Source organism: Kogia breviceps, chromosome 14, assembly GCF_026419965.1.
Source record: "Kogia breviceps isolate mKogBre1 chromosome 14, mKogBre1 haplotype 1, whole genome shotgun sequence".
NCBI classification, from domain to species: Eukaryota; Metazoa; Chordata; class Mammalia; order Artiodactyla; family Physeteridae; genus Kogia; species Kogia breviceps.
This window is the reverse complement of record NC_081323.1, coordinates 28,990,082-29,017,009: the sequence shown is the minus strand read 5'-3', so window position 1 is coordinate 29,017,009 and position 26,928 is coordinate 28,990,082. Positions and strand designations below refer to the sequence as shown.

Below are 26,928 nucleotides of genomic sequence, written 5' to 3'. Positions count from 1 at the left end.
TCAGACAAACGAGGGTCACAGATAAAGTCGGCTGAGCCCTGCAAACCCCGTGCCCTGGGCTCCTGCTCTTTCACAAGGCCTGGCTGCTTGGGTAAGAGCAAAGGGCAGGGCAGGGCCCCGGCTGGAGCTGTAACCAGGGTCTGGCCTGATGGCCCCTCTCCTTGTGGTGTGGATGGGGGAGTAACGTGGGCAGACCGCAGGCACTCAGGGGTCTGGACACAGAGGGATGTGAACCCCATCCAAGAATGCCCAGCCTGCCCTGGCTCTGGACTCGAGGCTGGCGACACCGCCCTGGCAGCACGGCCATGGTCCCCGGGGCTACCCCAGAACCCCCGTGTCCACTGGCAGCTTATAGGAACTGGGAGGTTTCTAGAGCTGTGACCAGAATAAAGGCTTTGAAAACTGAGCAAACAACGTGCCTACTGACCATGCCTGGAGTCCCTTCCAAAATCATCATTTAGGTCACTGCCATGGAAGGGGGCCTCTCTCCCCACCGCCCCTGCTCCGGAGCCGTGCACCTGGGTCCAACCCCAGCTGTCACTCCTGAGCTCTATGTCATGGGCAAGTTGCCTAACTTCTCAGTGCCTCAGTTTCCTCACCTGTGAAATGGGGAAATAATCCCTGCATCCTAGGTATTATGTCACTGACCCTCTCAGAGGCTTGATCCATCTCCAAAATGTAAACGAGAACAGCTCACGGCAGGAGAAGCTGATGCACACACAGTGCTCTCAGAGCATCTCACCTTCCGTTACTGTTTGATGTTTCTCGGTTCACGTCTTACAGGATGTCCAACCCCTGGGAGTTGAGGACCACGTCCCCGTCCTGCATCGCCCACTTACAAACGTCTCCATAACTATTTCTTTGATTCAACCCGAGATATTTACGCAACATCGGTCTAAACACGATGTCAGCAATTTGCTCCCTTGGACCGTTTACTCTGCCAAACCTCAGTTTACTCATTTATAAAATGGGAGGATTAAGGGATTAAGGGAGGATTAGTGTGAGGAAGACTCCACATGCTCCTCCCCATGTGGTAGACCACCAGCCAATGCCATTGCCCCTCCCCTTTCCCTTCACAGCTGCTGGACGCCGTGTTTGTGCATTGTATATTCACAAGTACCACGGTGCTCTCTCCCGCTCTCCCTGTCAGCATCTTAACGGGAGAGAAGAAGTTTGTAACTACTTGGTTGATTGTTTTTCTGAGCTTCTGGGAAATTCTCTGATGCACCTGGACCACTGCCGAGTCCACTGATGGCTGAAAAATGACGCGGGGGCATTAGTGGCCTGTTACCCTGCTGGCTGAGCTTCAGCTGAGCATTATCGGGGGACCTTTCTGTCCAGCTCCCACCCTGATGCCTTGGGCTCGTGCACAGGTAACAGACTGCAGTATACGGACCACCGGCAAACTGATTCTGCAGTTGTCTAGCATCTTGCCTTTAGCCATGAATATTATTTCGGGGGCAGTGGCTCTTGTTTCTCTACAGAAGTCCTGCTCCTTATATGAAGCAGCTGTGGGCCTTTGTTCTGCTCACACTGGCCACGTGACTTGATATAACGCCAGGGCCATGGAGATGAGCCTGTTCTCTTGTGACAAGACGGTACAGAGCCTCCAAGAGTGCCTGGCTGTACCCCAGCGCTCCAGCTCCCAGCCACCGCCTGGTGAGTTTCACTTGGGCAATAATATCAACGCTTCTGTGTGTTTCCAGGCAGCCCAGGCTCCTCGGAAGGGGCTGAGTCCCAGGGAATCAGACAGTGTTGCAGCTGACCAGGGATGGACTCTTGAAGTCACTCGGGAGCCCTTTCATCTTTTTCTGCACCAATTGGGGATCTTGGAGTTGGACTGAACCTTGAGAACATTTTTCTCATTTAAAGGTGAAGAGGCCAAGATCTGAGAAGGGCAAGTGAACTACTCAAGGTCATAGAGCTGGACAGTGGTAGCTCTGGGACAGAATGACCCACTACCACTGAGACGTCATGTAAATCCACAAGCTTAAGATACTGACATCCTCACCCAGCCAAACTCTCTCTCCTTTGGTGAATGGTGCCATCGCCCATTTACCCCAAAGACAAACAGAGAGATACCCTTGACTACTCAGACTAACAGAGACTACTCAACTGGTTTGAAGACATTCAAAGCAGCATCGCTCTCCTGTTGATGCCCAGCAACTGCTACTTCTTTGCACCTTGTTATTAGAAATATCACAATGGGAAACACTAGCTTGTTCCGCATCTTACAGTGCAGGACATCTCCTTCCCTTCCCATGCTGCGTCTCCAGGCCAGCACCATCACTAAATCACGTAGAGACAGACACACTCACAGAAGAACTTTCTCCTTTCTAACAGTTTTGTTTTGTTTTTTTAAATGAGGGCCGGCTAATTTTATAAGGGATGACACAGTAAATCATCTCATTAGTCACACAGAGTTCTTTCTAGTTTGGACAGATTCCTCTCTGAACTGACTTGTCTATTTACTATAGGAAGGGAGACAAGAGGATCCACTTTTTGCCATTTTTGGTATAGAAAAATCTGGTTCCTTTGCCAGCAAAGAGTAGAGCAAAACTTTCAGGTGGTGGGTGGTGAGGGAGTGTTCACACGTGAGAAACGAGGTGTGTGTAAAAAACGCACAAGATGGCAGGAGAGATGCTCAATGTGGAATTGAAGGAAGGGGTGCACCCAGGGACCCAAGGTGGAACGAGCTTGAAATGTTTAAGGAACACGAGGAAGGTCTGTGGGGTGGAGGTGTGGTGGGCAGGTGGGGGGACATGAATTTGGATATGTGGGCCGACCCAGAACACGCAGCCCGATCCCCACGTATGTCTTTAAAGCACTGCCTGGACCATATAGTGGAACGTGGGCATGAGCGGGGCATGCTGGTCCAGGGGAGGGATGATGGTGGCCTGGATGGTGGCCGTGCCAGCAAAGATAGACAGGAGACTGGGAAAGAGCCACAGGTTAGAGATGGAATGGCCGGGACTTGCTGATGGACGGGGTGGGAAGGAAAGAAACCACAGCTGATTCCTAAGATTCCAACCTGAGCCACTCAATGGACGTCGGCAACGATTTCTGAGATGGCCAAGCCAAGGGGCAAGTGGGTTTGCAGGGGAGAACGAAAGGTTGCTGTCTTTTAAAAACTCACAGCTCCATTTCAAACTGTATTCCGACTCCATGTCAACCTACGCTCCCTCTTCAATGGAGTTCTGAGTTGCCAAGGGAGAGATTAAAAACAGACAGACACACACACACCCCTTTATTTATCCAGAATCCCACTTTAAGGAATCATGCCTAAGATGTTAAAATTTCTTTCCTATTGTCTTTTAAAAGAGGGTTATGGTATCCATAGATAAGCATCTGTGTGTGTCACGTGTGCATTCAGATGTGCTGTATGTGCACATGAGCCTGGGGAGAAAATTACCCCGTGGGACCCGCCCTCTGCAGAGGAGAGTAATGGGTTTTGCCTTAAGCCAACTCTGTAAAACAGGAAAGCAATGAAGTCAAATGAAGCTGGGCCTGTGTCCAGGAGAGGATGAGAGGACCCAGCGCAAGCCAAGACTGCTGGGCCCATCACAGCCTCAGATGCTGAAAAGCATTCTGCTAACTGCCCAATACACACGTCTGCCTTCAGCCCTGTAGTCCACAGTGCTGAGGAAAAGACAGCTTTCACAAGTTCAAGAGGGGAAAAAAATAGATCCTCAGGCTTCTACCCTTGTACGGAGTGCTAATGAAAGAGCTGACAAGACAGATTCCATGATTACCTTTGGAGTCCACTCCCAGGCAAGGAGCAGGAAGTCCTCAGTATTCTGAGGGTACATCACAAGGATCCACAGAGAGCATCTCAGCCACAGGTCCAAGGATGAGGCAACAGTTGGACCTAACTTGCATTCTTGCTTTGTGATTTCCAGGTGAAAGAGCATTTCATCAGGAAATCTATTTTTAAACAGCTCCTAGTATCCTTGGGAGAAAGGTGAAGTGCACCTTAGGAAACAAGACTCTCAGAGAAAGCATCATAGGTGTCCTAGGAGCCGAGGACACACACGTTGGTTTAGGAGTTGGGTAGGTGGGCGCCATCTTGGTCCCTGGCTGACAGTGCGTGGGAAGGTCGATGACTGACAGTTTATTCCAAATATGCTCTAAGCCAGCTTCTTGGGAACGGGTCCCAAATTTCCCAATGAAAGAGGGGGTGCCTATTGAAAGGGCAAGTTATCTCTGGGGGCCCTTGAAGTTCCTTAAAGTGTGAGGACAAGGCAGCACTAGCAATGGGAACAGTTCTGGAAAATCTTCAGGAGCCTCTGAAGAGGGTGAGACACTCTCTGGATCTCAGGGAAAGGGAGGGGAGTGGAGTCCTGGTGTCTGAGACACACAGGCCTGGCTCCTTCCATGACATCCCAAACCCCACCTCTGCCCATTCCTTAACTGATAACACATTTGGGTGGTTTTCATATGCAGGCACTGGCTTTGGCTGCTGAAATAATAGCTCAGTAGATAGAGGCCAACACTTCAGGGAAAGAATTTAACTAATAGCGTAAGAGAACACTGTGATTGTCATCAATGATATGTTTGTTTAGATGCGACATCTTGGTACAAATGTTCAGAAAGGACGCTGAATCATTGTGAAGTTGGGAAACAGACACAGCTCTGCAGGGGAGGGTCTCTGCTGCCCCTGGATCTCTGCAAAGCCCAAGCTACCTGGCGCCACTGACATCGTGGAGAGAGGCAAGGCATGTAACTGGAGTAGGTGGCATCGGTGTTTTTGCTTTAATCTACTCTCTCCTGCCTTGTACTCTGGGGTATCTTGAGCATTTAACCCAGGACACGTCTCTCAATAAAGTCCATTCCCAAAAGGCCATCTCATTATACTCAGGACTGATGGATCGCCCAGCCTTAAGAAGCATCATATTATTTTCATTGCTTTACTCTTACCCACCAGCCTAGTGGGCAGACCATACACTCAGTAGTCAAGATATTAAGCACACATCACTCATTCACTCGTGCACACCCCACGCCTTGGATAAGCTGTCCCTGCATGCAAGGTGCCATCAAGGCAGCGTGGCCCCCGCTCGCTCACAGTAATCTGGGGAGGGGGAGAGGTAAGACGCACTGTAACAGAGAGTGGCCTGCATGACAGTCCTTGGGAGACAAACAAAGAAAGTGGGGATTCAGAGCAGGGGCAGATCTGAGCCAGTGAAAAGTCCCACTTTTCCTTATGGGAAGTAAGAGAAAGCTTCAAGGAGGAGACAGCACCCATCTGGAGCTCAGAGGAGGATTCCAAGGAGACCAAAGGTGATAGCGGCCTGGCCAGGAACTGGGGGCAGGAAGGCCCTGGCATTCCTTGGGGGGTGAGGAAGAATCTGATTTTGTGAGACTATGATACATGAGTGCAGAGAAGAAGGGAAAAAAAGACAAATGGCTGGCACATGGATGGTGGGGACACTTTGAAATAAGAATAAGAACAATGACTAATAATTACCCAGCCCTTTCTACCACCAGGCTGTGATCTAAGCGCTTGGGAGGATGGATTTCTTTCACGGCCCCACACAGAGAGCTCTCTGATGCAGACACTGTCATTATCCTCGTGTTACTGAAAACTAAGGGGAGCGAAGTAACTTGCCCGAGGCAACACACCTAAAGAGCCATGATGCTGGCATTGAACTCAGGCCCTCCGACTGTGACCCAACCCTGCCCCAGCCAAGCTGGTCCTCTGGCCGTGGGGACGTTGCTGGGGGGAGAGTCCTGAGCAAAGCAGGACCTGGACATCGCATTCGAGATGTTAATCTGATGCTTGTGGTGCTTAATTCTAACTGGAAGGGGTCTGAAGGAAGCTGGAAGAACATTGTGATGATCACTGTCTAGGCAAGAGGTGACCATAGACGGATCCAGGGAAGAACAATGAAATGATGGTTAATGTTCCGTGTTTGGCCCTGGACCAAGCACATCACACGCCTTATCTTAACCCACAGCTGAACTCCTATGAGGGCGCGGCTAGCCTTATTCCCATATGCAGATGGGGACACTGAGGCCCAGAGCATTAAAGACCACACAGGCAGCATGTGGTTTACACTCTCGACCTTCTCACTAATCCTGAGAGATGGTAGGACTAATAGAATTTGTCAAGTCCAAAGTCAGACACAGCACTGGAGGAGACGCACCAAAGGAAACAAAAGCCCGGACAAGACATGACAAGAGCCTTGCTATGCCGGCAGGAAAGAAAATGTGTGGGCTGAACAGAAAGAAAAGTGGTTGGTGCAGGGTAGGAGGGATGACACAGCACACCTGAGGGGACACGGGGGGTGCTGGGACTGGGGAGCTGCATGCAGATTCCTCCCCGTTCACTGGATGAGTGATAACATCATTTTTCCACTCCACCCACCCACCTCCGTTGGTTCAGACAGACTGTTCAAGGCAGCAGGACAGTCTCCAGCCTCAGGAGTTCCCAGCTGGGTGGGGCTGAGGAGAAGATCTTGAGGGTGAGCTCAAGGTGTGCGCACAGGTGCCAGTTGGCTCCCATCTGGGGTGGCATGGCTGGCACTGGTCTCGGCAGACAGCTAGTGTCGCCCTCATTGTTGGCACCCATGCTCCTGGAACTCCATCCCGACAACATCCATCTATTGGCTGAGGGCTTCAGAGCAGTCGTCTCCCCCTGAAATGCAGCCCTCAGACCGTGCCTGACAGGAGGCGGGGGATAAATACCGCAGCTCCCTCTCGCCTCAGTTCAGGTCATGATCGGAGGCCCATGCTCTCCACCAGCTGCCAGTCCCTGAGGGATAAGCTCCAGCGCCTGCCGCAGGACAACTGGCTGTAGCACATACCCTCCACTGGCTGTTTTCCTTCTCTGCCTCATGCCCCAGGGTGGGGTCATCACCCAGTGAAGCGCCTCCCTGGACCTTGTCTCAGGGTTGGCTTCTGGGGGGCCCCCACCCAGACACATGTCTGGGCCATGGGAGCTCCCTCCTTGCAGATCTGCAAGGAGGGAACGGTCCTCAGAACTGGCTGCAGATATGGGTCCCTGGGGTGTGGAAGCTTCTGGACTTTAAGGTTAGGTTGTTGATTAAACTTGAACCCCCTATCTGGAATCTCCATGTTACACCAGGGGCAGGATGATAGAGGGAAATCGTCATGAAACTTGACAAAGAGCAAAACCACTGAGAACCAACATTTAAAATACAGGGAGTGTTTTCTCAAGCAAGAAGAAATACAATCCTGCAGCCTGTGGAACCAAAACCACAATCAGAGAAAGATAGACAAGATGAAAAGGCAGAGGGCTATGTACCAGATGAAGGAACAAGATAAAACCCCAGAAAAACAACTAAATGAAGTGGAGATAGGAAACCTTCAAGAAAAAGAATTCAGAATAATGATAGTGAAGATGATCCAGGATCTTGGAAAAAGAATGGAGGCAAAGATCGAGAAGATGCAAGAAATGTTTAACAAAGACATGAAAGAATTAAAGAACAAACACCTAGAAGAATTAAAGAACGAACAGACATGAACAATACAATAACTGAAATGAAAAATACACTAGAAGGAATCAATAGCAGAATAACTGAGGCAGAAGAATGGATAAGTGACCTGGAAGACAGAATGGTGGAATTCACTGCTGCGGAACAGAATAAAGAAAAACGAATGAAAAGAAATGAACACAGCCTAAGAGACCTCTGGGACAACATTAAACGCAACAACATTCACATTACAGGGGTCCCAGAAGGAGAAGAGAGAGAGAAAGGACCTGAGAAAATATTTGAGGAGATTATAGTGGAAAACTTCCCTAACATGGGAAAGGAAATAGCCACCCAAGTCCAGGAAGTGTAGAGAGTCCCAGGAAGGATAAACCCAAGGAGAAACACACTGAGACACATAGTAATCAAACTGACAAAAATTAAAGACAAAGAAAAATTACTGAAAGCAACAATGAAAAAACAACAACATACAAGGGAACTCCCATAAGGTTAACAGCTGATTTCTCAGCAGAAACCCTACAAGCCAGAAGGGAGTGGCATGATATATTTAAAGTGATGAAAGGGAAGAACCTATAACGAAGATTACTCTACCCGGCAAGGATCGCATTCACATTTGATGGAGAAATCAAAAGCTTTACAGACAAGTAAAAGCTAAGAGAATTCAGCACCACCAAACCAGCTCTACAACAAATGCTAAAGGAACTTCTCTAAGTGCGAAACACAGAGAAGAAAAGGACCTATAAAAACAACCCCATAACAATTAAGAAAACGGTAATAGGAACATACATATCGATAATTACCTTAAACATGAATGGATTAAATGCTCCAACCAAAAGACACAGGCTCGCTGAATGGATACAAAAACAAGACCCATATATATGCTGTCTACAAGAGACCCACTTCAGACCTAGGGACACATATAGACTGAAAGTGAGGGGATGGAAAAAGCTATTCCATGCAAATGGAAATCAAAAGAAAGCTGGAGTAGCAATACTCGTATACGATAAAATAGACTTTAAAATAAAAATGTTACAAGAGACAAGGACGGACACTACATAATGATCAAGGGATCAATCCAAGAAGAAGATATAACAATTATAAATATATATGCACCCAACATAGGAGCATCTCAATATATAAGGCAACTGCTAACAGCTATAAAAAAGGAAATCGACAGTAACACAATAATAGTAGGGAACTTTAACACCTCACTTACACCAATGGACAGATCATCCAAACAGAACATTAATGAGGAAACAAAAGCTTTAAATGACACAATAGACCAGATAGATTTAATTGATATTTATAGGACATTGCATCCAAAAACAGCAGATTACACATTCTTCTCAAGTGCTCACGGAACATTCTCCAGGATAGATCACATCTTGGGTCACAAATCAAGCCTCAGTAAATTTAAGAAAATTGAAATCTTATCAAGCATCATTTCTGACCACAACATTATGAGGTTAGAAATCAATTACAGCGAAAAAAACCCATAAAAACACAAACACATGGAGGCTAAACAATGTGTTACTAAGTAACCAAGAGATCACTGAAGAAATCAAAGAGGAAATCAAAAAATACCTAGAGACAAATGACAATGAAAACATGACGATCCAAAACCTATGGGATGCAGCAAAAGCAGTTCTAAGAGGGAAGTTTATAGCAATACAAGCCTACCTCAAGAAACAAGAAAAATCTGAAATAAACCATCTAACCTTACACCTAAAGGAACTAGAGAAAGAAGAACAAACAAAACCCAAAGTTAGCAGAAGGAAAGTAATCATAAAGATCAGAGCAGAAATAAATAAAATAGAGACAAAGAAAACAATAGCACAGATCAATAAAACTAAAAGCTGGTACTTTGAGAAGATAAAAAAAAATTGATAAGCCATTAGCCAGACTTACCAAGAAAAAGAGGGAGAGGACTCAAATCAATAAAATTAGAAATAAAAAAGGAGAAGTTACAACAGACATCGCATAAATACAAAGCATCCTAAGAGACTTCTACAAGCAACTGTATGACAAAAAAATGGACAACCTGGAAGAAATGGACAAATTCTTGGAAAGGGATAACCTTCCAAGACTGAACCAGGAAGAAACAGAAAATATGAACAGACCATTGCAAGTACTGAAATTGAAACTGTGATTAAAAAATCTTCCAACAAACAAAAGTCCAGGACCAGATGGCTTCACAGGTGAATTTTATCAAACAATAAGAGAGCAGCTAACACCCATCCTTCTCAAACTCTTCCAAAAATTTTCAGAGGAAGGAACACTCCCAAACTCATTCTATGAGGCCACCATCACCCTGATACCAAAACCAGACACAGATACTACAAAAAAAGAAAATTACAGACCAATATTACTCATGAATATAGATGTAAAAATCCTCAATAAAATACTAGCAAACAGAATCCAACAACACATTAAAAGGATCATACACCATGGTCAAGTGGGATCTATCCCAGGGATGCAAGGATTCTTCAATATATGCAAATCAATCGATGTGATACACTATATTAACAAATTGAAGAAGAAAAACCATATGATCATTTCAATAGATGCAGAAAAAGCTTTTGATAAAATTCAACACCTATTTATGATAAAAACTCTCCAGAAAGTGGGCATAGAGGGAACCTACCTCAACATAACAAAGACCATATATGACAAACCCACAGCAAACATCATTCTCAATGGTGAAAAACTGAAAGCATTTACTCTAAGATCAGGAACAAGACACTGATGTCCACTCTTGCCACTATTATTCAACATAGTTTTGGAAATCCTAGCCACGGCAATCAGAGAAGAAAAAGAAATAAAAGAATACAAATTGGAAAAGAAGAAGTAAAACTGTCACTGTTTGCAGATGACATGATAGTATACATAGAGAATCCTAAAGATGCCACCAGAAAACTACTAGAGCTAATCAATGAATTTTGTAAAGTTGCAGGATACAAAATAAATGCACAGAAATCTCTTGCATTCCTATACACTAATGATGAAAAATCTGAAAGAGAAATTAAGGAAACACTCACATTTACCACTGCAACAAAAAGAATAAAATACCTAGGAATAAACCTACCTAGGGAGACAAAAGACCTGTATGCAGAAAACTATTAAGACACTTATGAAAGAAATTAAAGATGACATAAACAGATGGAGAGATATACCATGTTCTTGCATTGGAAGAATCAATATTTTGAAAATGACTATACTACCTAAAGCAATCTACAGATTCAATGCAATCGCTATCAAATTACCAATGGCATTTTTTACAGAACTAGAACAAAAATTCTTAAAGTTTGTATGGAGACACAAAAGACCCTGAATAGCCAAAGCAGTCTTGAGGGAAAAAAACGGAGCTGGAGGAATCAGACTCCCTGACTTCAGACTATACTACGAAACTACAGTAATCAAGACAATATGGTACTGGCACAAAAACAGAAACATAGATCAATGGAACTGGATAGAAAGCCCAGAGATAAACCCATGCACCTATGGTCAACTAATCTATGACAAAGAAGGCAAGGATATACAATGGAGAAAAGACAGTCTCTTCAGTAAGTGGTGCTGGGAAAACTGGACAGCTACATCTAAAAGAATGAAATTAGAACACTCCCTAACACCATACACAAAAATAAACTCAAAATGGATTAGAGATCTTAATGTAAGACTGGACACTATAAAACTCTTAGAGGAAAACATAGGCAGAACACTCTATGACATAAATCACAGCAAGATCTTTTTTGATCCACCCCCTAGAGTAATGGAAATAAAAACAAAAATAAACAAATGGGACCTAATGAAACTTAAAAGCTTTTGCACAGCAAAGGAAACTACAAACAAGATGAAAAGACAACCCTCAGAATGGGAGAAAATATTTGCAAACGAATCAACGGACAAAGGATTAATCTCCAAAATATATAAACAGCTCATGCAGCTCAATATTAAAGAAACAAACAACCCGATCCAAAAATGGGCAGACCTAAATAGAAATAGACATTTCTCCAAAGACATACAGATGGCCAAGAAGCACATGAAAAGCTGCTCAACATCACTAATTATTAGAGAAATGCAAATCAAAACTACAATGAGGTATCATCTCACAGCTGTTAGAATGGGCATCATCAGAAAATCAACAAACAAGAAATGCTGGAGAAGGTGTGGAGAAAAAGGGTACACTCCTGCACTGTTGGTGGGAATGTAAATTGATACAGCCACTATGGAGAACAGTATGGAGGTTCCTTAAAAAACTAAAAATAGAATTACCATGTGATCCAGCAATCCCACTACTGGGCATATACCCAGAGAAAACCATAATTCAGAAAGAAATATGAACCCCAATGTTCACTGCAGCACTGTTTACAATAGCCAGGTCATGGAAGCAACCTAAATGTCCATCGACAGATGAATGGATAAAGAAGATGTGGTACATATATACAATGGAATACTACTCAGCCATAAAAAGGAATGAAATTGGGTCATTTGTAGAGATGTGGATGGATCTAGAGACTATCATACAGAGTGAAGTAAGTCAGAAAGAGAAAAACAAATATCGTATATTAACGCATTTATGTGGAACCTAGAAAAATGGTACAGATGAACCAGTTCGCAGGGCAGAAATAGAGACACAGATGTAGAGGACAAACGTATGGACACCAAGGGGGGAAGTGGAGGCAGGGGGTGGTGGTGTGATGAATTGGGAGATTGGGATTGACATGTATACACTAATATGTATAAAATGGATGACTAATAAGAACCTGCTGTATAAAAACATAAATAAAATTCAAAAAAAATACATGGAGTGTTTTCTGATAAATTAGAGCATGTAATGGGCTATTTTTTCCAGATTGATTTGTTCAGTGTTTGCTAAAGACTAGTTCTTTAGACTAAGCATCAGTATCTCATTGTGTGTTCAGCTTTTGAACTTACACTTTACAGAGGAAAAAATACTACAAAATTGTAGTCAGTATAGAACTATTATTCACAAATTGGGACTGTTGGCAATGTCATCTCAGAGGAACACAAAAATTAAGTTTGTTTTGTATGTAAGAAAATAAAGGAAAATAAAATAATTAGAGCAGAGAAGGGTGGACCAAGTGATAAATTAGATAAATAAGATGAAGAGGAGCATACAGCAGGCTGCGGGTGTCCAGTCCCCATGGGTAAACATTTGGTATCTAAGCAATGTGCACGCTCTCTCCCATCACCATTTGGGGCTCCTCATAAGATCCAGCGTGACACTGTCTGCTCCAAAGCTCATTCTCCTCCAAGCTTCTTTCTCTCTTGCGCTGGGTTCAGGACGTGAACCAAAGAGACAGTAGATCAACTCGTGTCGCACCTTAGTGTGTGCCTGTCCAGAAGGGGTTGGAGTCTCAAATTCTGCATCTCCTGTAGCCTTATGGGTTTTAGAGAGGGAACGGATGTGCATAATAATAATGGTAGGTGATATCTATTCAGCCTTTGCCTCAGAAGCAGAACTGGATTCCAGGATTCCAGGATTCCAGTGCAAGTCTTTTAACTGGGAGGGGGGAATCTCAGGAAATGCCCCCCAGAGAAGAGAAGGAAAATGAGTTGGGGAAGAACCGGCAGCTCGTCAAGGCGTGTTATCCAGCAAGATGCTGGATGGGCACCTAGAGCTTATCCCTGCTTGGACAACTGCGGGAGACAGGGTGGCGATTCCATGAGCACATCCGGGGCACAAGGGAACCGAGGTATTTATTCACCAACCCCTCTCTGTCTGAGGGCTGGTGATTTCCTGGCGCATCTGCGCTGCCCTGCATTCGGGTAGAATGGGCTCTGGGGACCAGAAAAAGCCCAGAGTCATGGGGGTCAGGCAGGCACACACAAGCTGTAAATGCTAAGTGCGTACAGGTGGGGCATTATCCAGGCAGCGCCAAATGCTCTGCCAAGAGTTTTGCATGCCTATCTTCATGCATTCCTGAAAGCAGCCAGATGAGATGGGTGCTGCATTTACCTCCAGTGACCGATGGGGAAACTGAGGCTTGGCAAGGTAAAGCAGCTTGTCATGGCTACGTGGCTTATCGGTAGAAAAGCCAGGACTGATACTCAGGTGGGTTCCACTCAAAGTGCATGCTCTAAACTGCCAGGCTTTACATCCAGCTCGGGGTCCTGGAGAATCAACCACCAGCCAACCTGTGTGCAGCCCATGGGGCCTAATGGTCAGCCCTGGGTCGTCTGAACTAGGTCTCATGCAAGGAGAGGAGTGAGTAACTTAAGATCTATCGGAACATAATTTACCCTCTTTGTACTAATCCTCTCTGGACACCAGTTTTAGCTTTGAGTTGACACTGACAAATTAAGGACATGCTCAGCACTTTTCCAAGAGTAAACAGGAAATTCCACAAGCTCCTCTAATCATTTTTCTCTTCCAGGGTGAAATCCCTTAACTAAACATGTCACCTCACCAGTGAGTTTTTGCCAGGACCTTGCTGACCGGATCCTGTGGGTCCCCTTAAATGTAAAAACCCCTGCGGCAGCCCCTCTCCCAGAGCCCTGGGCTTGGCAGAAATGCCAGTTGCACAGACGTCTCTGGGACACCCCCTGCCCTGGTGCTCTCAAGGACGGGGCTGTCTCCCAGTGGGTCTGTCTCTGGTCCTTTGTGATGGGTTAGGCACAGGTGAGCTGCCCTTAGAGGGATGTGGGGTGGGGAGAAGGTGAAGACTAAAGAACCTAACATTTCCTGAGTATCTGCTATGTGCTCCCACTTTACAGATGTGGAAATTGAGACCAGGAGAAGTTCTGTAACTTGTTCCAAAGCCCCCAGCATGTTGGTGATATTCAAACTTTCTCACTCCTAATCTCGGTGTCCTACTCTCTCATCAAACATCCCATCCTGGTGGCCCGGCAGTGCCTTCTCTGCATCCCGTTTGTTGGAGCTACTAAATCCATCAGAGGCTGGAGTAAAGGAGCAGTGCCTCTTTCCTGGTGACCTTTTATTCCCGGCCACCTCTGCTTCGTGATTTTTAAATTGACAACATAAGCAAAGGGAGGGGTGATGCTGAATTAGAATTCATCTCTAGGTTTTCTAGGGGAACCCCTTCCACTTGTGGCTGTTTAAATTTATATTAATTATAATAAAATTTAAAATCAGACTAACCTCTCAGTCAGACTAACCACACTTCAAATGCTCAGTAGCCACAGGTGGCCAGCAGCCCCCGTATTGGAAGGAGCAGAGAGAGAACACCTCCATCAGCACAAAAAGTTCTACTAGATAGCGCGGGTCTATACAAGTAAAGTTGAGTCTCAGGGCCAAAAAAGCAAAAGGATGGCCTTGGAGAGCTAAAAATAACCCCTGGGGCTGAGGTGGAGCTTTGACATGCAAAGCTACCCCTCCAAGTTGGGGAGGGGCAGGAAGGGCCCCCTCCACCTCCTGCTAGTACCCCAGCCCCTCCATCCCCTGAGAACCGGCTAGGGCATCAATTAGTTTATTCTTTGGCTCTTAACAAAAGCAATCTAGGCCCCAGGGAAGGGAATGGATCCAGGGAAACCATTTTCCAGATATTATAATTAAACAGATAACTGGAAGCAGCCCAGTCCACAAGGAAATGACATCCACCAAGTGAGGCCCCTTCCAGAGAGCCCCCTCCACCAGGACTGAAAGGGGGTTGGAGCTCGGAGGAGTCAGGGAGAGGAGGGCAGTCCTTCCTACCTGAGATAGGGCTCTCCCCCAGGTTCCCAAGGAGCACATCCAAAGTAGCCTTCACCTCGCTCTGGGCGGGGGGTTAGGTTGGAGTTAGGGTACAGGCTGCAAAGCCAAGAGTCCCCCTTCAGGACCCGCCCACACTCCTGTGCTTCAGTCACCCTGACTGATGAAGACCTGACCAAGCGTCAGGTTGGCTGGTGACCCATGGTCTGGCAGGAAAAACACGAGGCTTCTGGGGGTTGTGAATTAAGGGACAGTGAACAGTGCAGATGGGGCGGGGAGTGAGCAAGCAGAGCAGGGGCAGAGGACACCAGGGGGAGCCACGGCCAGCTCAGGGGCAGAGATGGTCTGGAGGGGGCGGGACAGAGAGAGCCAGGGCACGCAGGCACTCTGCTTGGGCTAGCGGGCAATGCCACGACATCAAGGAAATACAGACTGGACCGAGAGAAACCACAACTGCCGAGGGAGGATGATATCTGAACAGCCTCACCCTCGAATCCCAATCACATTTCACCACCTCTGCCCCAGGGGCCTTCCTCCAGTGCCAGTTGGTTTCCTCTGCAGCTCTGGGGAGACAGGAGGTCTTCATGGAATCGTGAGACAGAAATGAGCAAGTTCTTGAGTTCAAAAAGCTGATCTGGGAATAAGGGAGAGTCTGGATGCAGGTTCACAGAGGTGAGTTTCCCCAATTCCTAGACCAGATTAAAAACTTCCGGGGCAGAGAAGGAGGAGAGAAATGTGGACAGGAGCTGGGGGCTTGGGGAGACCACCAACCTTGAGGACCCAGCCCTGGACACCATCCTATGGGGATGCTGCAGGGACTGACATGAACGGTCCCCGTTGCTGCTCCTGGAGCACCTCCCTGGGCGGGAGACCTCGCATGATGGCCCAGCACACGGCTCCTGCCTCTGCTTCTCAAACACCCACGCTGTTGGGAGCCCACCTCCTCTCCTCACGTGGGAGCCACTAAAATGGGCACTGGACACTGGGATGCAGTGAGGATGGAGATATGGACAAGGGAGTCCCCCCACTGGACAGAGCTGGCTGAAGGCAGATGGTCAGGGACCTCCCGGTGGCCTGAGCATCCCTTTGGCCACCCTGGGAAGCCTGATGTGACCCTAAAAGCTCCTCGGAGGAAGAAGTCTCTTCCATGGGCACAGAGTGTCTACGTTTTAGAATATAAGGATGGATGTCAGAAACATTCTCGTTGATGTTTCTTTCCTGGGCTGGTCCATGGGTGGGTCTGAGTCACTGGACCAGCTTGCAGCCCATCTTCCAGACTCACTTAGCAGAATTTGCATTTGTAAGGTCTCCATGTTCATTTCCAGGAGTGCGACACTTTACACCCAAGCACATAGAAATCTCTACCCATCGAAAGAGAGGAATCACACTTAAAATGCAAAAAGAAGGCTCAAAACTTAGGCAGAATCCCTTCGAAAGCTGATAAGGTACACACGGGGCATTTACTTCGGCTGTGGAGGCTGATTTATTAAAGACAGACCAGTCTTGAGAAAAGATCTCAAATATTGATTACTTAAAGCTTCTTCACTGGAAGAGAAAATGTGGAGCCCAGCTCACAATCGCAAAGATTCAGCTGTCTACATGCAGGATAAGCAGCAAAATTTCACAAGGTATTTATAAATCACCAACAAAGCATGATTCCAGAAAGTTATTTCCAGGCTTGTTCGTCCATTTGGGGCAGGGGCCATGAGTTTCTAGGGTGCACATTTCCTCACAGACCAGGAACACTGCTTTCAGCATCTCATCGTTAGAACAGGCTGGCAGTAAAGTAAGTTCTCAGACAAGTGTGTTTCCTTGGGGATAGTTATTGTTGATAAAGTTACACAGATGATGGATTTCAACTCTAGGAAGGAACCCATATGGAAAGAAAGTTGGAAGGACTCTTTCTAGTGCAATCTCAGGCCTGAGCATTTCTGACAGCCACAAAACCAGAAAGAGCCAAGGGAAAGTTAAAGTCACAGAGTGGGGAAATTTTAACCAGAAATGGCTACGTGATTTCCACAAAGCTCACACAAAAGAGGGTATTTGCGTAAAAGAAAAGAAAAAGAGAGGTAAAGGTTTTTGGACAAGTAAGATTGAAGGATTGTTTCGGGGAGTCCTCGGAACCACCTGTGACCAGAGGCCAGCACCCGGCTGAGGTCAGCAGCTACGTGAAAAGCCCCCCGTGAAAAGCAAACTCACGGGGTCTGTGTGGAAAGGGGTATGTGAGTTTAGGTGCAAATGTGAAGTTTAATCAGGTTTGGGGTTATACTCTGAAAGGCTCAGGCGCTCTGGTGGAGACCCCAAATCACTGCCAGTCGGTTCCCGGGGCCCTCTCCCTGGGGCGGCCTGGGGTGACAGGACACAGCTCTGGGACCCTCTGGCAGAGGGTTTATCTCCCCTCCCTGGAGGAGGCCAGATGATGAGTCCCCACATCCCATTTATGATGCCCTGAGAGGCGTTCCTCAGGTACCTGGATTCTGGGACTCCTACCCAAATGGCCCTGAGCCTTCCTCGCTGGACTTCCTAGACCTTTGTCGCCTGGCTGGGGAGCAGACTGCTCTGGGTCACCTCTGGCCATGCCTGATCCAATTCCCCAGGCGAGGAGGGATGGCGACTGGGGGCTGCTTCCCCGCACTTCCAAGCCAGCAGCTGAGTCACCTCTTGGTACCTCCCACCCTCCCATCTTAGTTTCCGCTCACTCCAGACCCCCTGGACTCGAGGGTCTACATCTTCGATCAAGGCTTTCTGGTTCCTGCCTGGAATCCCTTTCCCTTTCTCCTTTAGAAAACGCCTGCCCACTTTTCAAACCCACTCAGCTGCCCCCTAGCACTGGATGGAGCCTTCACTGCGTTCCCACGGCACTGGGGGGACCACGGCCACGCTCACACACCGTGGGAGCAGTCCAGAGGTGGGCCTGCCTACAAGACAGCGGGTTCCTGCAGGGTGAGCTGTGTTCAGGCTTTTAGAAGGGTCCAGCCCGGTGCCACCATGTTGCAGGGGCTTGAAGATGCTTTCCAGGAGGCTGAGTGCAGACACCTGTATGTAGCTCCTGCAGCCCTGACTTGTGCATTTATCTGTTCACTGGCCACCGAAACGGCTCAGGTTAGCCCTGGCAGCCTTTCTTACATCCAACAACGTTCATCTGACAATTTCTGAGTGCCTTAAACGTGTTGGGTGCCCTAGTGGGTGGAGGGGTAAAAAGAATGGTTTGTCTCAGTGCTGAACAATCAGGGACTGAGCAGCTTTTGTGTTGCGACTCGTCAGATGCTGCATAAGGGTTTCTCATGATGCCCAGGTCCCCCCAGGGGGCTTATACTCTCAAGGGTAGCATAACATAGACTTGCTCCTTGACCCTGGGGAGCCCACCAGCAGGCCCACCCTGACAGGTGGAGAAGAGGGGCCTCTCCTGGCCCGAGCCCGGCCCCGTCCTGCACCTGCCTGCACGTGGGCACCCCCCCAGGCAGCAGGTCAGGCTTCTCCACCGGGGTCTCCTCCCTCTGAGAGGTGGGTCCGGGGAGGAGGCCTGCGCAGGCCTTGGCCACAGGTACAGGCTGCCTGGGTGGAGAGTTCTGAAATTCCGGGTGCCTAGAGCATGGTCTTGAAGGGGTGGACACTGACCTTGGCCCCTGGACTCCCTGCCCTGTGGTTTCTATGATGCAGGGCCCAGGGCCAAGGATGGGGATTAGAACCAGTGATGACGAAGTGTGAAGCTGCAGGCTTATGTCCACTATTTTAGGCACGTGGGGGAAAAAAGCACCTTTAAGCAAAAGGGGAAATTACCCTTGTTTGTCTACTTGGCCTTCATGCCTGCCTGGGATGCACTACCACAGAGGGCAGAGGCCTTACGGGGACCCTTGGCTCACGAAGGACAAGGCACACACACCCTCCCCTGCCTTCAGCTGGATTCACAGGACCCCGGTGGGAGGTGGAGCCCTGCCATCGGCAGACAACAGCACTGCCTTGGGAGACTGAAGCTTGTGCCGTTCGGGCCCGGGCCGAGAGTGGAAGCCTCATCTCTCAGATGCCAAAGCATTAGGGCGCTAAGGCTGCTGGGGCGGTCTGGACCCGACGCAGTGCCTGGGCCTTCTCAGCCTGGTGACCAGGAAGGCTCCCTGGTGCCAGGGGTGGCAGCTGGCATCCACGGTAACTGCTCTGTGCCTGTAATTCTCCTGAAGGGCAGGAGGCTGCAGAGTCTGCTTTATCGTTTGGTAATTTTAGAGAATGTCTTTGTTGACAGAAGATCCCTCGTACCTTTTTTTCAGGCGGAGTATTGGCCAGTTGGGGTGAGTGGGGAAAGACATCCACCAGGAAGGGAGTCACGCTGAGGGTAGCTTATGGGTCCAGAGGGTAAATATCTTACCAGAAGCCACACACAAAGCAAAGAGCACAGAACTGGGCCCCAGCCCACGTCTGGTCTGATTCCAGAGCCCAGGGTGAGCCCACTGACCTACTCAGGTCAGGTGTGGATGGAAAAGTAAGGTCTCTGTCTCCTCCCCTGAGTCATGGTGTATGTGTGACTGCAATAGAGGCTGCTAGAAATGACGTGTGTGACTTCCGAGGCCGGGCCATTCAGGCCACGGGCTTCTTCCTTATCACTGTGACCCTCCCTCTGCAAACCCTCAGCTGCCACGTGGAGCCACGCTGGAGGGGCCACACCAAGGTGCTCTGGTCAGCAGTCGCAGCCGGGCTAGTCCTCTGGGCACTGCAGACACGGACAGCAAACAAGGGAGTGGACGAGCCTTCTCCGAGGGCTCCTCCAGCAGCAATGGCTCCAGCTCCAGCCATCGGTGTCACCACCAGCCATCCGAATCATCCCACCCCGGGCCCCGGATCCGGAGGTACAGCATCCCCTCTGTGCCCTTTCTGAACTACTGACCTCTGGAACCCATGAGAAACGGAAAGTGGTTATTGGGTGTGTCACTAAAGTTGGAGACTGTTTCCCAGCAATAAATAACCAGAATGGAATTAAGAGCATTCCAGGGGAGAGTGAATGCCACCGAGATGGGAAAGCACAGTGACGAACCTAGTGGAGCCTCTGCCCTGGGTCTTTCTGGGTCTGCAGCCACTCCTTCGAGACAGCTTCACCCCTGCACCCTCCCCAAACTCTCCGAATGGGGACAAGGAAAATCAAAGGCCTTCAAGCCACTGGGCCTGTGGACGAAGTGCTAGGGCAGTGGTGGATATTAAGAGCCAGAACACACTTTTATGGACCACCTACTACGTGCCATTACATTTAATCCACGAATTTAACAAATACTTTGGTCCCATCGTGCCAGGAACAGGTCTGGGAAGGAAGCCACACACAAAACTACGTACGTCCCTGTTCTCATGGGGCTGATGTGTGAGTGAAGGCGACGGGAAATAAGCAAATAGCTCTATAATATTATGTCACAGAGTGCTCGGTGCTGTGGAGAAAAGTAAAGCCGGGTAAGGGGAAAACAGGCAGTTTACAAAGGCTGGTTGGGAAAGGAAGGCCTCCCCAAGAAGGTGGCGTTTCAGCAGAGAGAGCCCATTCGCTGTCTGACCTCAGAACCCACGCCCCGGGCATGGGTATCAAGGAAAGAAAAATCCAGGTATCTGCCAGTGTACACACCTGTGGCCTCTTAGAAACAGTACATTTGGATACACACTTCCATATATAAAATAGATAAACAACAAGGACTAACTGTAAAGCACAGGGAATTATACTCAGTATCTTGTAATAACTTATAATGGAAAAGAGTCTGAAAAAGAATAGGTACACATAAATATATATATATACACACACATATATATATTACATAACTGAATCACCGTGCAGCACACCTGAACCATTGTAAATCAACTATACTTCAATAAAAACATTTTTTAAAAAGTACATTTGGAGATCGCTCTCCATGGGGCTCACAGGCCCCCCCACCAGGTATGTGAACAGGAGGGGAGACTCCTCTGAGGGCACCTCTCTGCTCCCCGCCCCCCAGACCCCCGCCAGGCCTTCCCTCCGACCCTGAAGGCAGGGCCACCAGAGGGGTACTTACACAGAGCACGTGGAGGACCACCGCCCCCTGTCTTCTGTCCTCGTTGGTGAAGATGTCATTGGGGAACTCGTGCAGGGCTACAGAAGGGAGAGAGAAAACCAGCTCAGTACAGGTGGCAACACTTTCAGGGCGGGAGGTCTGGGACAGAGCTGCCATCCTCGTTCTGATATGGGGTCCACGAACCTGGATGAGGAAAGATTACATCTTTATGTTCACAAATCTCTAACTGGAATTTGGTGTTTCCTCCAGATAAGAACGGAGGCAACAAACTGCAGCTGTGCTAGAAGCACCCGGGCTCTGCCCCCAGGAGACACGTTCATGATCCTCTGTCCTGCCATCCGCATGGCTCACTCATCACTTTAGCGTGAGGGTGGCTTGCAGACCGCCACCTGTGACCAGGGGTTCATGAGAAAACACGGGAACCACGATCATGCAGGTCTATCTTCTAACACACTGACAACTTCATTTCAGCCGATCAGTCTCCCTCTGTCACCTCACACATCTTGCAAACCCTGAAATGTTTTCCCGAGCAGAGGTCTGCAGGCTTCAGGGCTTACCCAGGGGTCCGTGGCACACACAGGATTAAGTCCCTGCTCTAAACTGTCCTTCTGTCCCTGCTTTCCTTGTCCCACTCCTTCCCTGGCCTGGGGCCTGGGCCTCTTATGACTCCCTCCCGGCTCTCACTTCTATAACACTTTGCCTTCCCCTCCCCAGGGAGTCCAGTACAGGGCAGAAACCACGAGAAATCTTCCTTTCTGCCCACTTTCCAAACCCAGGACACCGATGGCCGCTGTGGGGCAAAGCTAAGGAGAGGGAACTCTGCAGGGCAGGCCTGTCTCTCACCCTCGGGCACCCAGAGCCCAGATTTCCTGTCACCGTCCGGCCCACCGTGCGCCTGGACCTGGCCGACTCTGCGCCCCACTCCGCGGTTCTGAAGATGACAAGCCCCGCCCACAGCCGCGCTGCTCCTCCCTGATGTGCCCTTCGTCTGTATGAACTCTCCGCGCCCGTGGGATGGGCTGGCTGCCGACAGGCCGGGATGGGCAGAGACGAAGGCTCTGAGGACAGGACGGCCACACAGACTTGAGCACAGTTGACAACGGCACACGCAGTGAGCTCTGCTCCTGGCAGGCGCGGGCCCTGCACTTTGCACGCACTATGCCTCTGACCCGGGATGGAAAGCTGCTGCTCCCGTGCCGTAGACGAGGCGCCAGAGGGGCAGCCGGACTGGACACCACGCTAGAGGGTCCACAACGAGGACCACGCACTCGGCAGACGGGCCGGGGCCGCACTCGCTGCTGTGATCCCGGCTTCCGGTATCTATTAGCCATTTTACTGCACCCGGTGACCTCTTCCTTCTGGGGCCCCCTCCAAGCTGGGGACCTGATCTGATCTAAATTCTGCCTCCACACACCAGAGGGAAGCAGGTGGGCTGGTTGTTCCTTTGCATTTCTCTGTGCAGCTGCCATGGGGCTTTCCAGCGCCGGGCAGTTCCCGGGTAAATGTGACCATCCCATTGAGCACCTGCCCCCAGAAGTGGAGGCTGGTTGGTCGGCCTGGTCAGTGTATCGATCAGGACAGCCGTCATCCTGGGGAAACGGAAACCAGGGTCTGCCCTGTGATGGGCGCCACACAGAACACTCACGCGTGGGGACCGCTTACCATCAGCGAGGAGGAGGTGGGAAAAGTGAGGGGGCATCGAGGTACCTCTGGTGCTGATACATGGAAGCCAGCTACTTTCATCCCTCCTACCCCACCCTGGCTGAGGGCAGCAGGTGAAGGGAGTGAAGGCCACGGTGCAGGCAGCCTTGCCAGTCTGCATCTGCAAGGCGCCCACACCGTGCCAGCTCCGTCATCCCTGCCTCTCTACCAGGACCTGCAGGAATGGTTTGATCAAGGGTACTATGTCAGTATGTGATACATTTATGTTCTGAATCCAGGCATTTTGGTTTTGTTTTGTTTTGTTTTGTTTTGCGGTACGCGGGCCTCTCACTGCTGTGGCCTCTCCCGTTGCGGAGCACAGGCTCCAGACGCGCAGGCTCAGCGGCCATGGCTCACGGGCCCAGCCACTCCGCGGCACGTGGGATCCTCCTGGACCGGGGCACGAACCCATGTCCCCTGCATCAGCAGGCATTCTCAACCACTGTGCCACCAGGGAAGCCCAGCATTTTGGTTTTTAAATCCCTTTGGCACTCAACAGTGAGTGGAATGACCATGACCAGGTGGATCCTCCGGGCTTTGAGTTTTGGTAGGGAAGGGTCTCGGCAGAGGTCTGGATGCCCAGCCAACCCTGGGACCTGGCTGGGGCTCTTGGATAGGACCAGGCTGTGGGCTGTGCCCTTGGATGGGGAAGGAGCCACGGAGCCCAGTGCTGACGCCGGAGGGGCTGAATGCTGTCCAAAGACCTGGTCAAGCACGTGTTGGGCGGGGGTGGTGGTGGTGGGGACGGGACGGGGGAGTGGGCGTGGGGACCACAGCACTCTCGTTCAGGCTCCTCCTTCCTTACGGCTCAGGGACCCTCCCCTCTCTCTCTCTGGGGAGTGGGAGGCTTGGCAGTGTCCCCGTCTTGATCTGCTCTTGCTGGCCTGGTGCCTGATTCATCACCAGCCGGAAACTCCTAGTCCTCGGTCAGGGGTGTCTCCTCCTGTCGGAACCCATGACTGGCCACAAGAAAATCGGCGAAATTCTCCATAAGATGATCCCAGTGTAGCAGCAGGGGGGCTGGGGGCTGTGAGCAGAGCAGCTGGCCCTGCCTGCCGGACCTCCTCACTGAGCTGCAGGTGGCTGGGCAGCGGATGAGACAAAGTGTGGGTGTGTCGGGGGGTCAGCTGGGGGGAATGCAAGGCAGTGGAGAGTTAGTTAAATGCTTTCAAATTGGTTTGCTTCCGAACAGCAACAGAAGTCTTCTTTGGTGGATCCCAGGCGTGTGGGAAGAGTGGCCAGGAGAAGTATGCCCAGGAAGCCTCACCTGACACAGTTCCCGCTCCGACCGCCCCTTCATGGCAGCCCCTCTGAAAACATGCATTGGGCTGCCAATGAAATTATTACAATGATTTCAAAGAGCTAATGCACACCTTGCAGAGAATACTGCAGATATTTTATGCTCCCTCTTAGAGATACATCATCTTTTGGAAAAAAGTCACGAAAAGAGATTTCTTTTAACAGCTGAGCTGGGGCTGTCTCCTCTCGCCCTCCAAGAGATGAGCTTCCTTCATAGGCAGGTCCCTCCAGAGCAGGGCCCCAGGCAACAGTTTGAAGGCCAGCAGGTGATCCCAGGAGTGGAGTGGAGAGGTGAGATAAGAAAGGGAAGAAGCTGATACATAGGCTCAGACTTGCCAGGGCCCCTCTGGGAGACACTACAGAACATGCCCCGGGGCTATACACGGACACCCATCCGTCATGTTTAAGGCTGCCTTCAACACGGTAGGGCAGACCCTTAACACTACTGCTCAGCTCTGCACTGGCCAAGTCAGGTGTGTTCCTGGGAGCAGAGAAGGCCCTAGACAGAGTCACAGGCGCATCAAGAAACCATCCTCGCACGTTGCGTGGTGATGCCTGCATGGTCTGCGTGGTGTCTGCAGGGGACACCCACGATCCCCAGGATCCTCCAAGCGCCCTTGTGAGGGAATGGAAGAGAAGAGGGACAGGGTGTCTTTATGAATAGGAGCCAGAACCCCTAACTTGCTCATGCATAACTGGCGTCAGCACAGAGCGGCGGGGCGTGGGGTGGAGGTGGCAGAAGGCAGACCCTGGGCCCGGGCCTAAAATCCTGGGTAAACTGCCCTTGTGCTGTGCCTTCCGAGTCCAGCACGGCAGTGCCTGAGTGTTCAGAGTGCACTGCGGTGAGCTGCATTGTAACGTGTTCTTATATTAAGCATCGAATCTATCACGTTAGAATCTTATCTGGCTCATCTGCAAAGGGCAGTAGCAGATGACCCTGGCCACAGAGGATGTGACTCAGGAGCAGCCCTGTCACCAGAGACCCACTGGGGCAGCAGCTTTGTTGGGGGGAGGCCCCCAGTGCTCATGACTTATCTCATCAGCCCCTCCTATGCACCCCACACAGCGTCTACCAGTACACACACTGTTATTTCATGCAGCGTTGCTTTGTCCAGGTTCTAAAGCAGTTTGGTATGATGGTGTTTAATCTCCCTCAGAAGGGGTCAGCCTGGGCCCAGGAAAGCGTCCTCAGTTGGGCATCTGGAGCTGTGAGGTTCATATCCAGGCCTCCCACGGTGTGGCCTTTGTCGACGTGTCACTTCACCTCTGCGGGCCTCAATCCACCTGTTGGCCCATCTGAAAAATGGCTGCGGTTCCTCATCTCTGCTCCCTCCAGCCCACGCACACAGTACGGTCAGTGCATACAGCAGGTGTGTAATAAGTGTCAGCAGGATGAAGAGCTCTGAAGGGAGGGGACTGGGAGACTGACCAGGGATGGAGTGAGTCAGCCTTCCCCGGCTGGCCCTACGGTTCAAGAGAATAGCTGCCGGCAGTGGCTGAGCTTGCTTCTCTGAGGCCGAGCAAGCCCCACCTGAGGCTGGCACAGACTCTGGGCCACAGACACGCCCCAGAAACGGCGCTTTCAGAAGAGCTGCAGTTGCCCAAGAAGAGTGAATGGAGACAGGGTGGCCCTCTGGACTGGAAGACTCTGCCCAGCACTTCTTGGCCTCAGTTTCCTCATCTGTAAAACCAGGCGGGGCCTGCAGTGCCTCCCGCAGAGCTGATGGCGGTACTGATGCCATCCCAGACGCCCTCCATGTGGCAGTGCTTCTTGCATCCAAATCCAAAAAGAACCAAAGGGCATTTCTTAAGGCCTGAGCTAGGATGCTCACCATCGTTGGGAACTTAACGTTATCCTGGGACTGTTGGTTAGATTTCATGTTAAGAACCCACCACGGGGAATCAGGGCTGGGTTCAGGTCCCACCTATACCACTCACAGGTTATCTTTTCTCCTCTCTGAGCCCACCTCCTTCATCTCTGAAGATGATGTGTGGATGCTATCCGTGCAGTGTTGCTGGGAAGAGCACAGACAGCATGTGTGAAACACCTCCCGCCATGCTTCCCGGGTACCTATTGCATTTCTTCCCAATTATAATGATGGTGGGATGCTGCCCGGCAGGGGGCTGAGAACACATTCCTCACCGTGTTGGTGTTAAAATTCACCAGTCACCAACTCCTGCCTGCCTGGCCTCTGCGTCTGTTTCTCCAGGGTGGCGTTCAGTCCGAAGGAGCTGCATGAGTGCATGAGTCTCTGGTAAGTCCTTCCTTGTTCGGGCTGTGGGAGCCCGAGGTTCCCGTGTCATGCTAGGAACAGCAACACATGCAGCTGAGGGTTCCCCCAAACACCTTCAAAATCCTCAAAGTCTCTTTCGGCTCATCTCTTTCTCTCCCCCAATTTTCTTTCCAGTACATCTTGCCAGCCCCGGGCCCCGGCAGAGGCAAGCAGTGCTGTTCCCATGGAAACCACAGAGCCTGGAGGGAGCGGATTCCCCTTACCAAGGCAACGGCAATCAGCGGCTTGCTTCTCTCTCCTGGCCGCTTTCCTGAGGCCTGAGTTTGATGAGTCTAAATGGAGGTTTGAAGGGGATGGAGAGGTTTTTGGGTTTGTTTTTATTTTTAATGCAGCAGGGGCTTTCACGGCATCTTTAGATGTACTACTTACGTATTGATCCAATGGAGCAGCCCAAAGTGAAGATCAACACACCTGAAAAGGCCAGGCTCCCTTAAAACTCCAGAGTGAAAGGAATCTGTGCGGCTGCAACCAACACAACGCCCTTCTCTCATCCA

The 26,928-nt window shown here is 49.8% G+C and overlaps 1 protein-coding gene across 2 annotated transcripts in view; it reads right to left on the bottom strand.

The window, feature by feature from the left end:
- SLC24A3 (solute carrier family 24 member 3) overlaps positions 1 to 26,928 on the bottom strand; it is a 467,486-nt gene that overhangs the window by 169,571 nt on the left and 270,987 nt on the right. For both annotated transcript variants that reach the window (XM_059038845.2, XM_067012544.1), the window contains exon 3: positions 21,141 to 21,217. In XM_059038845.2, the coding sequence (XP_058894828.1) occupies positions 21,141 to 21,217 (77 nt within the window). The remainder of the gene's footprint in view (positions 1 to 21,140; positions 21,218 to 26,928) is intronic.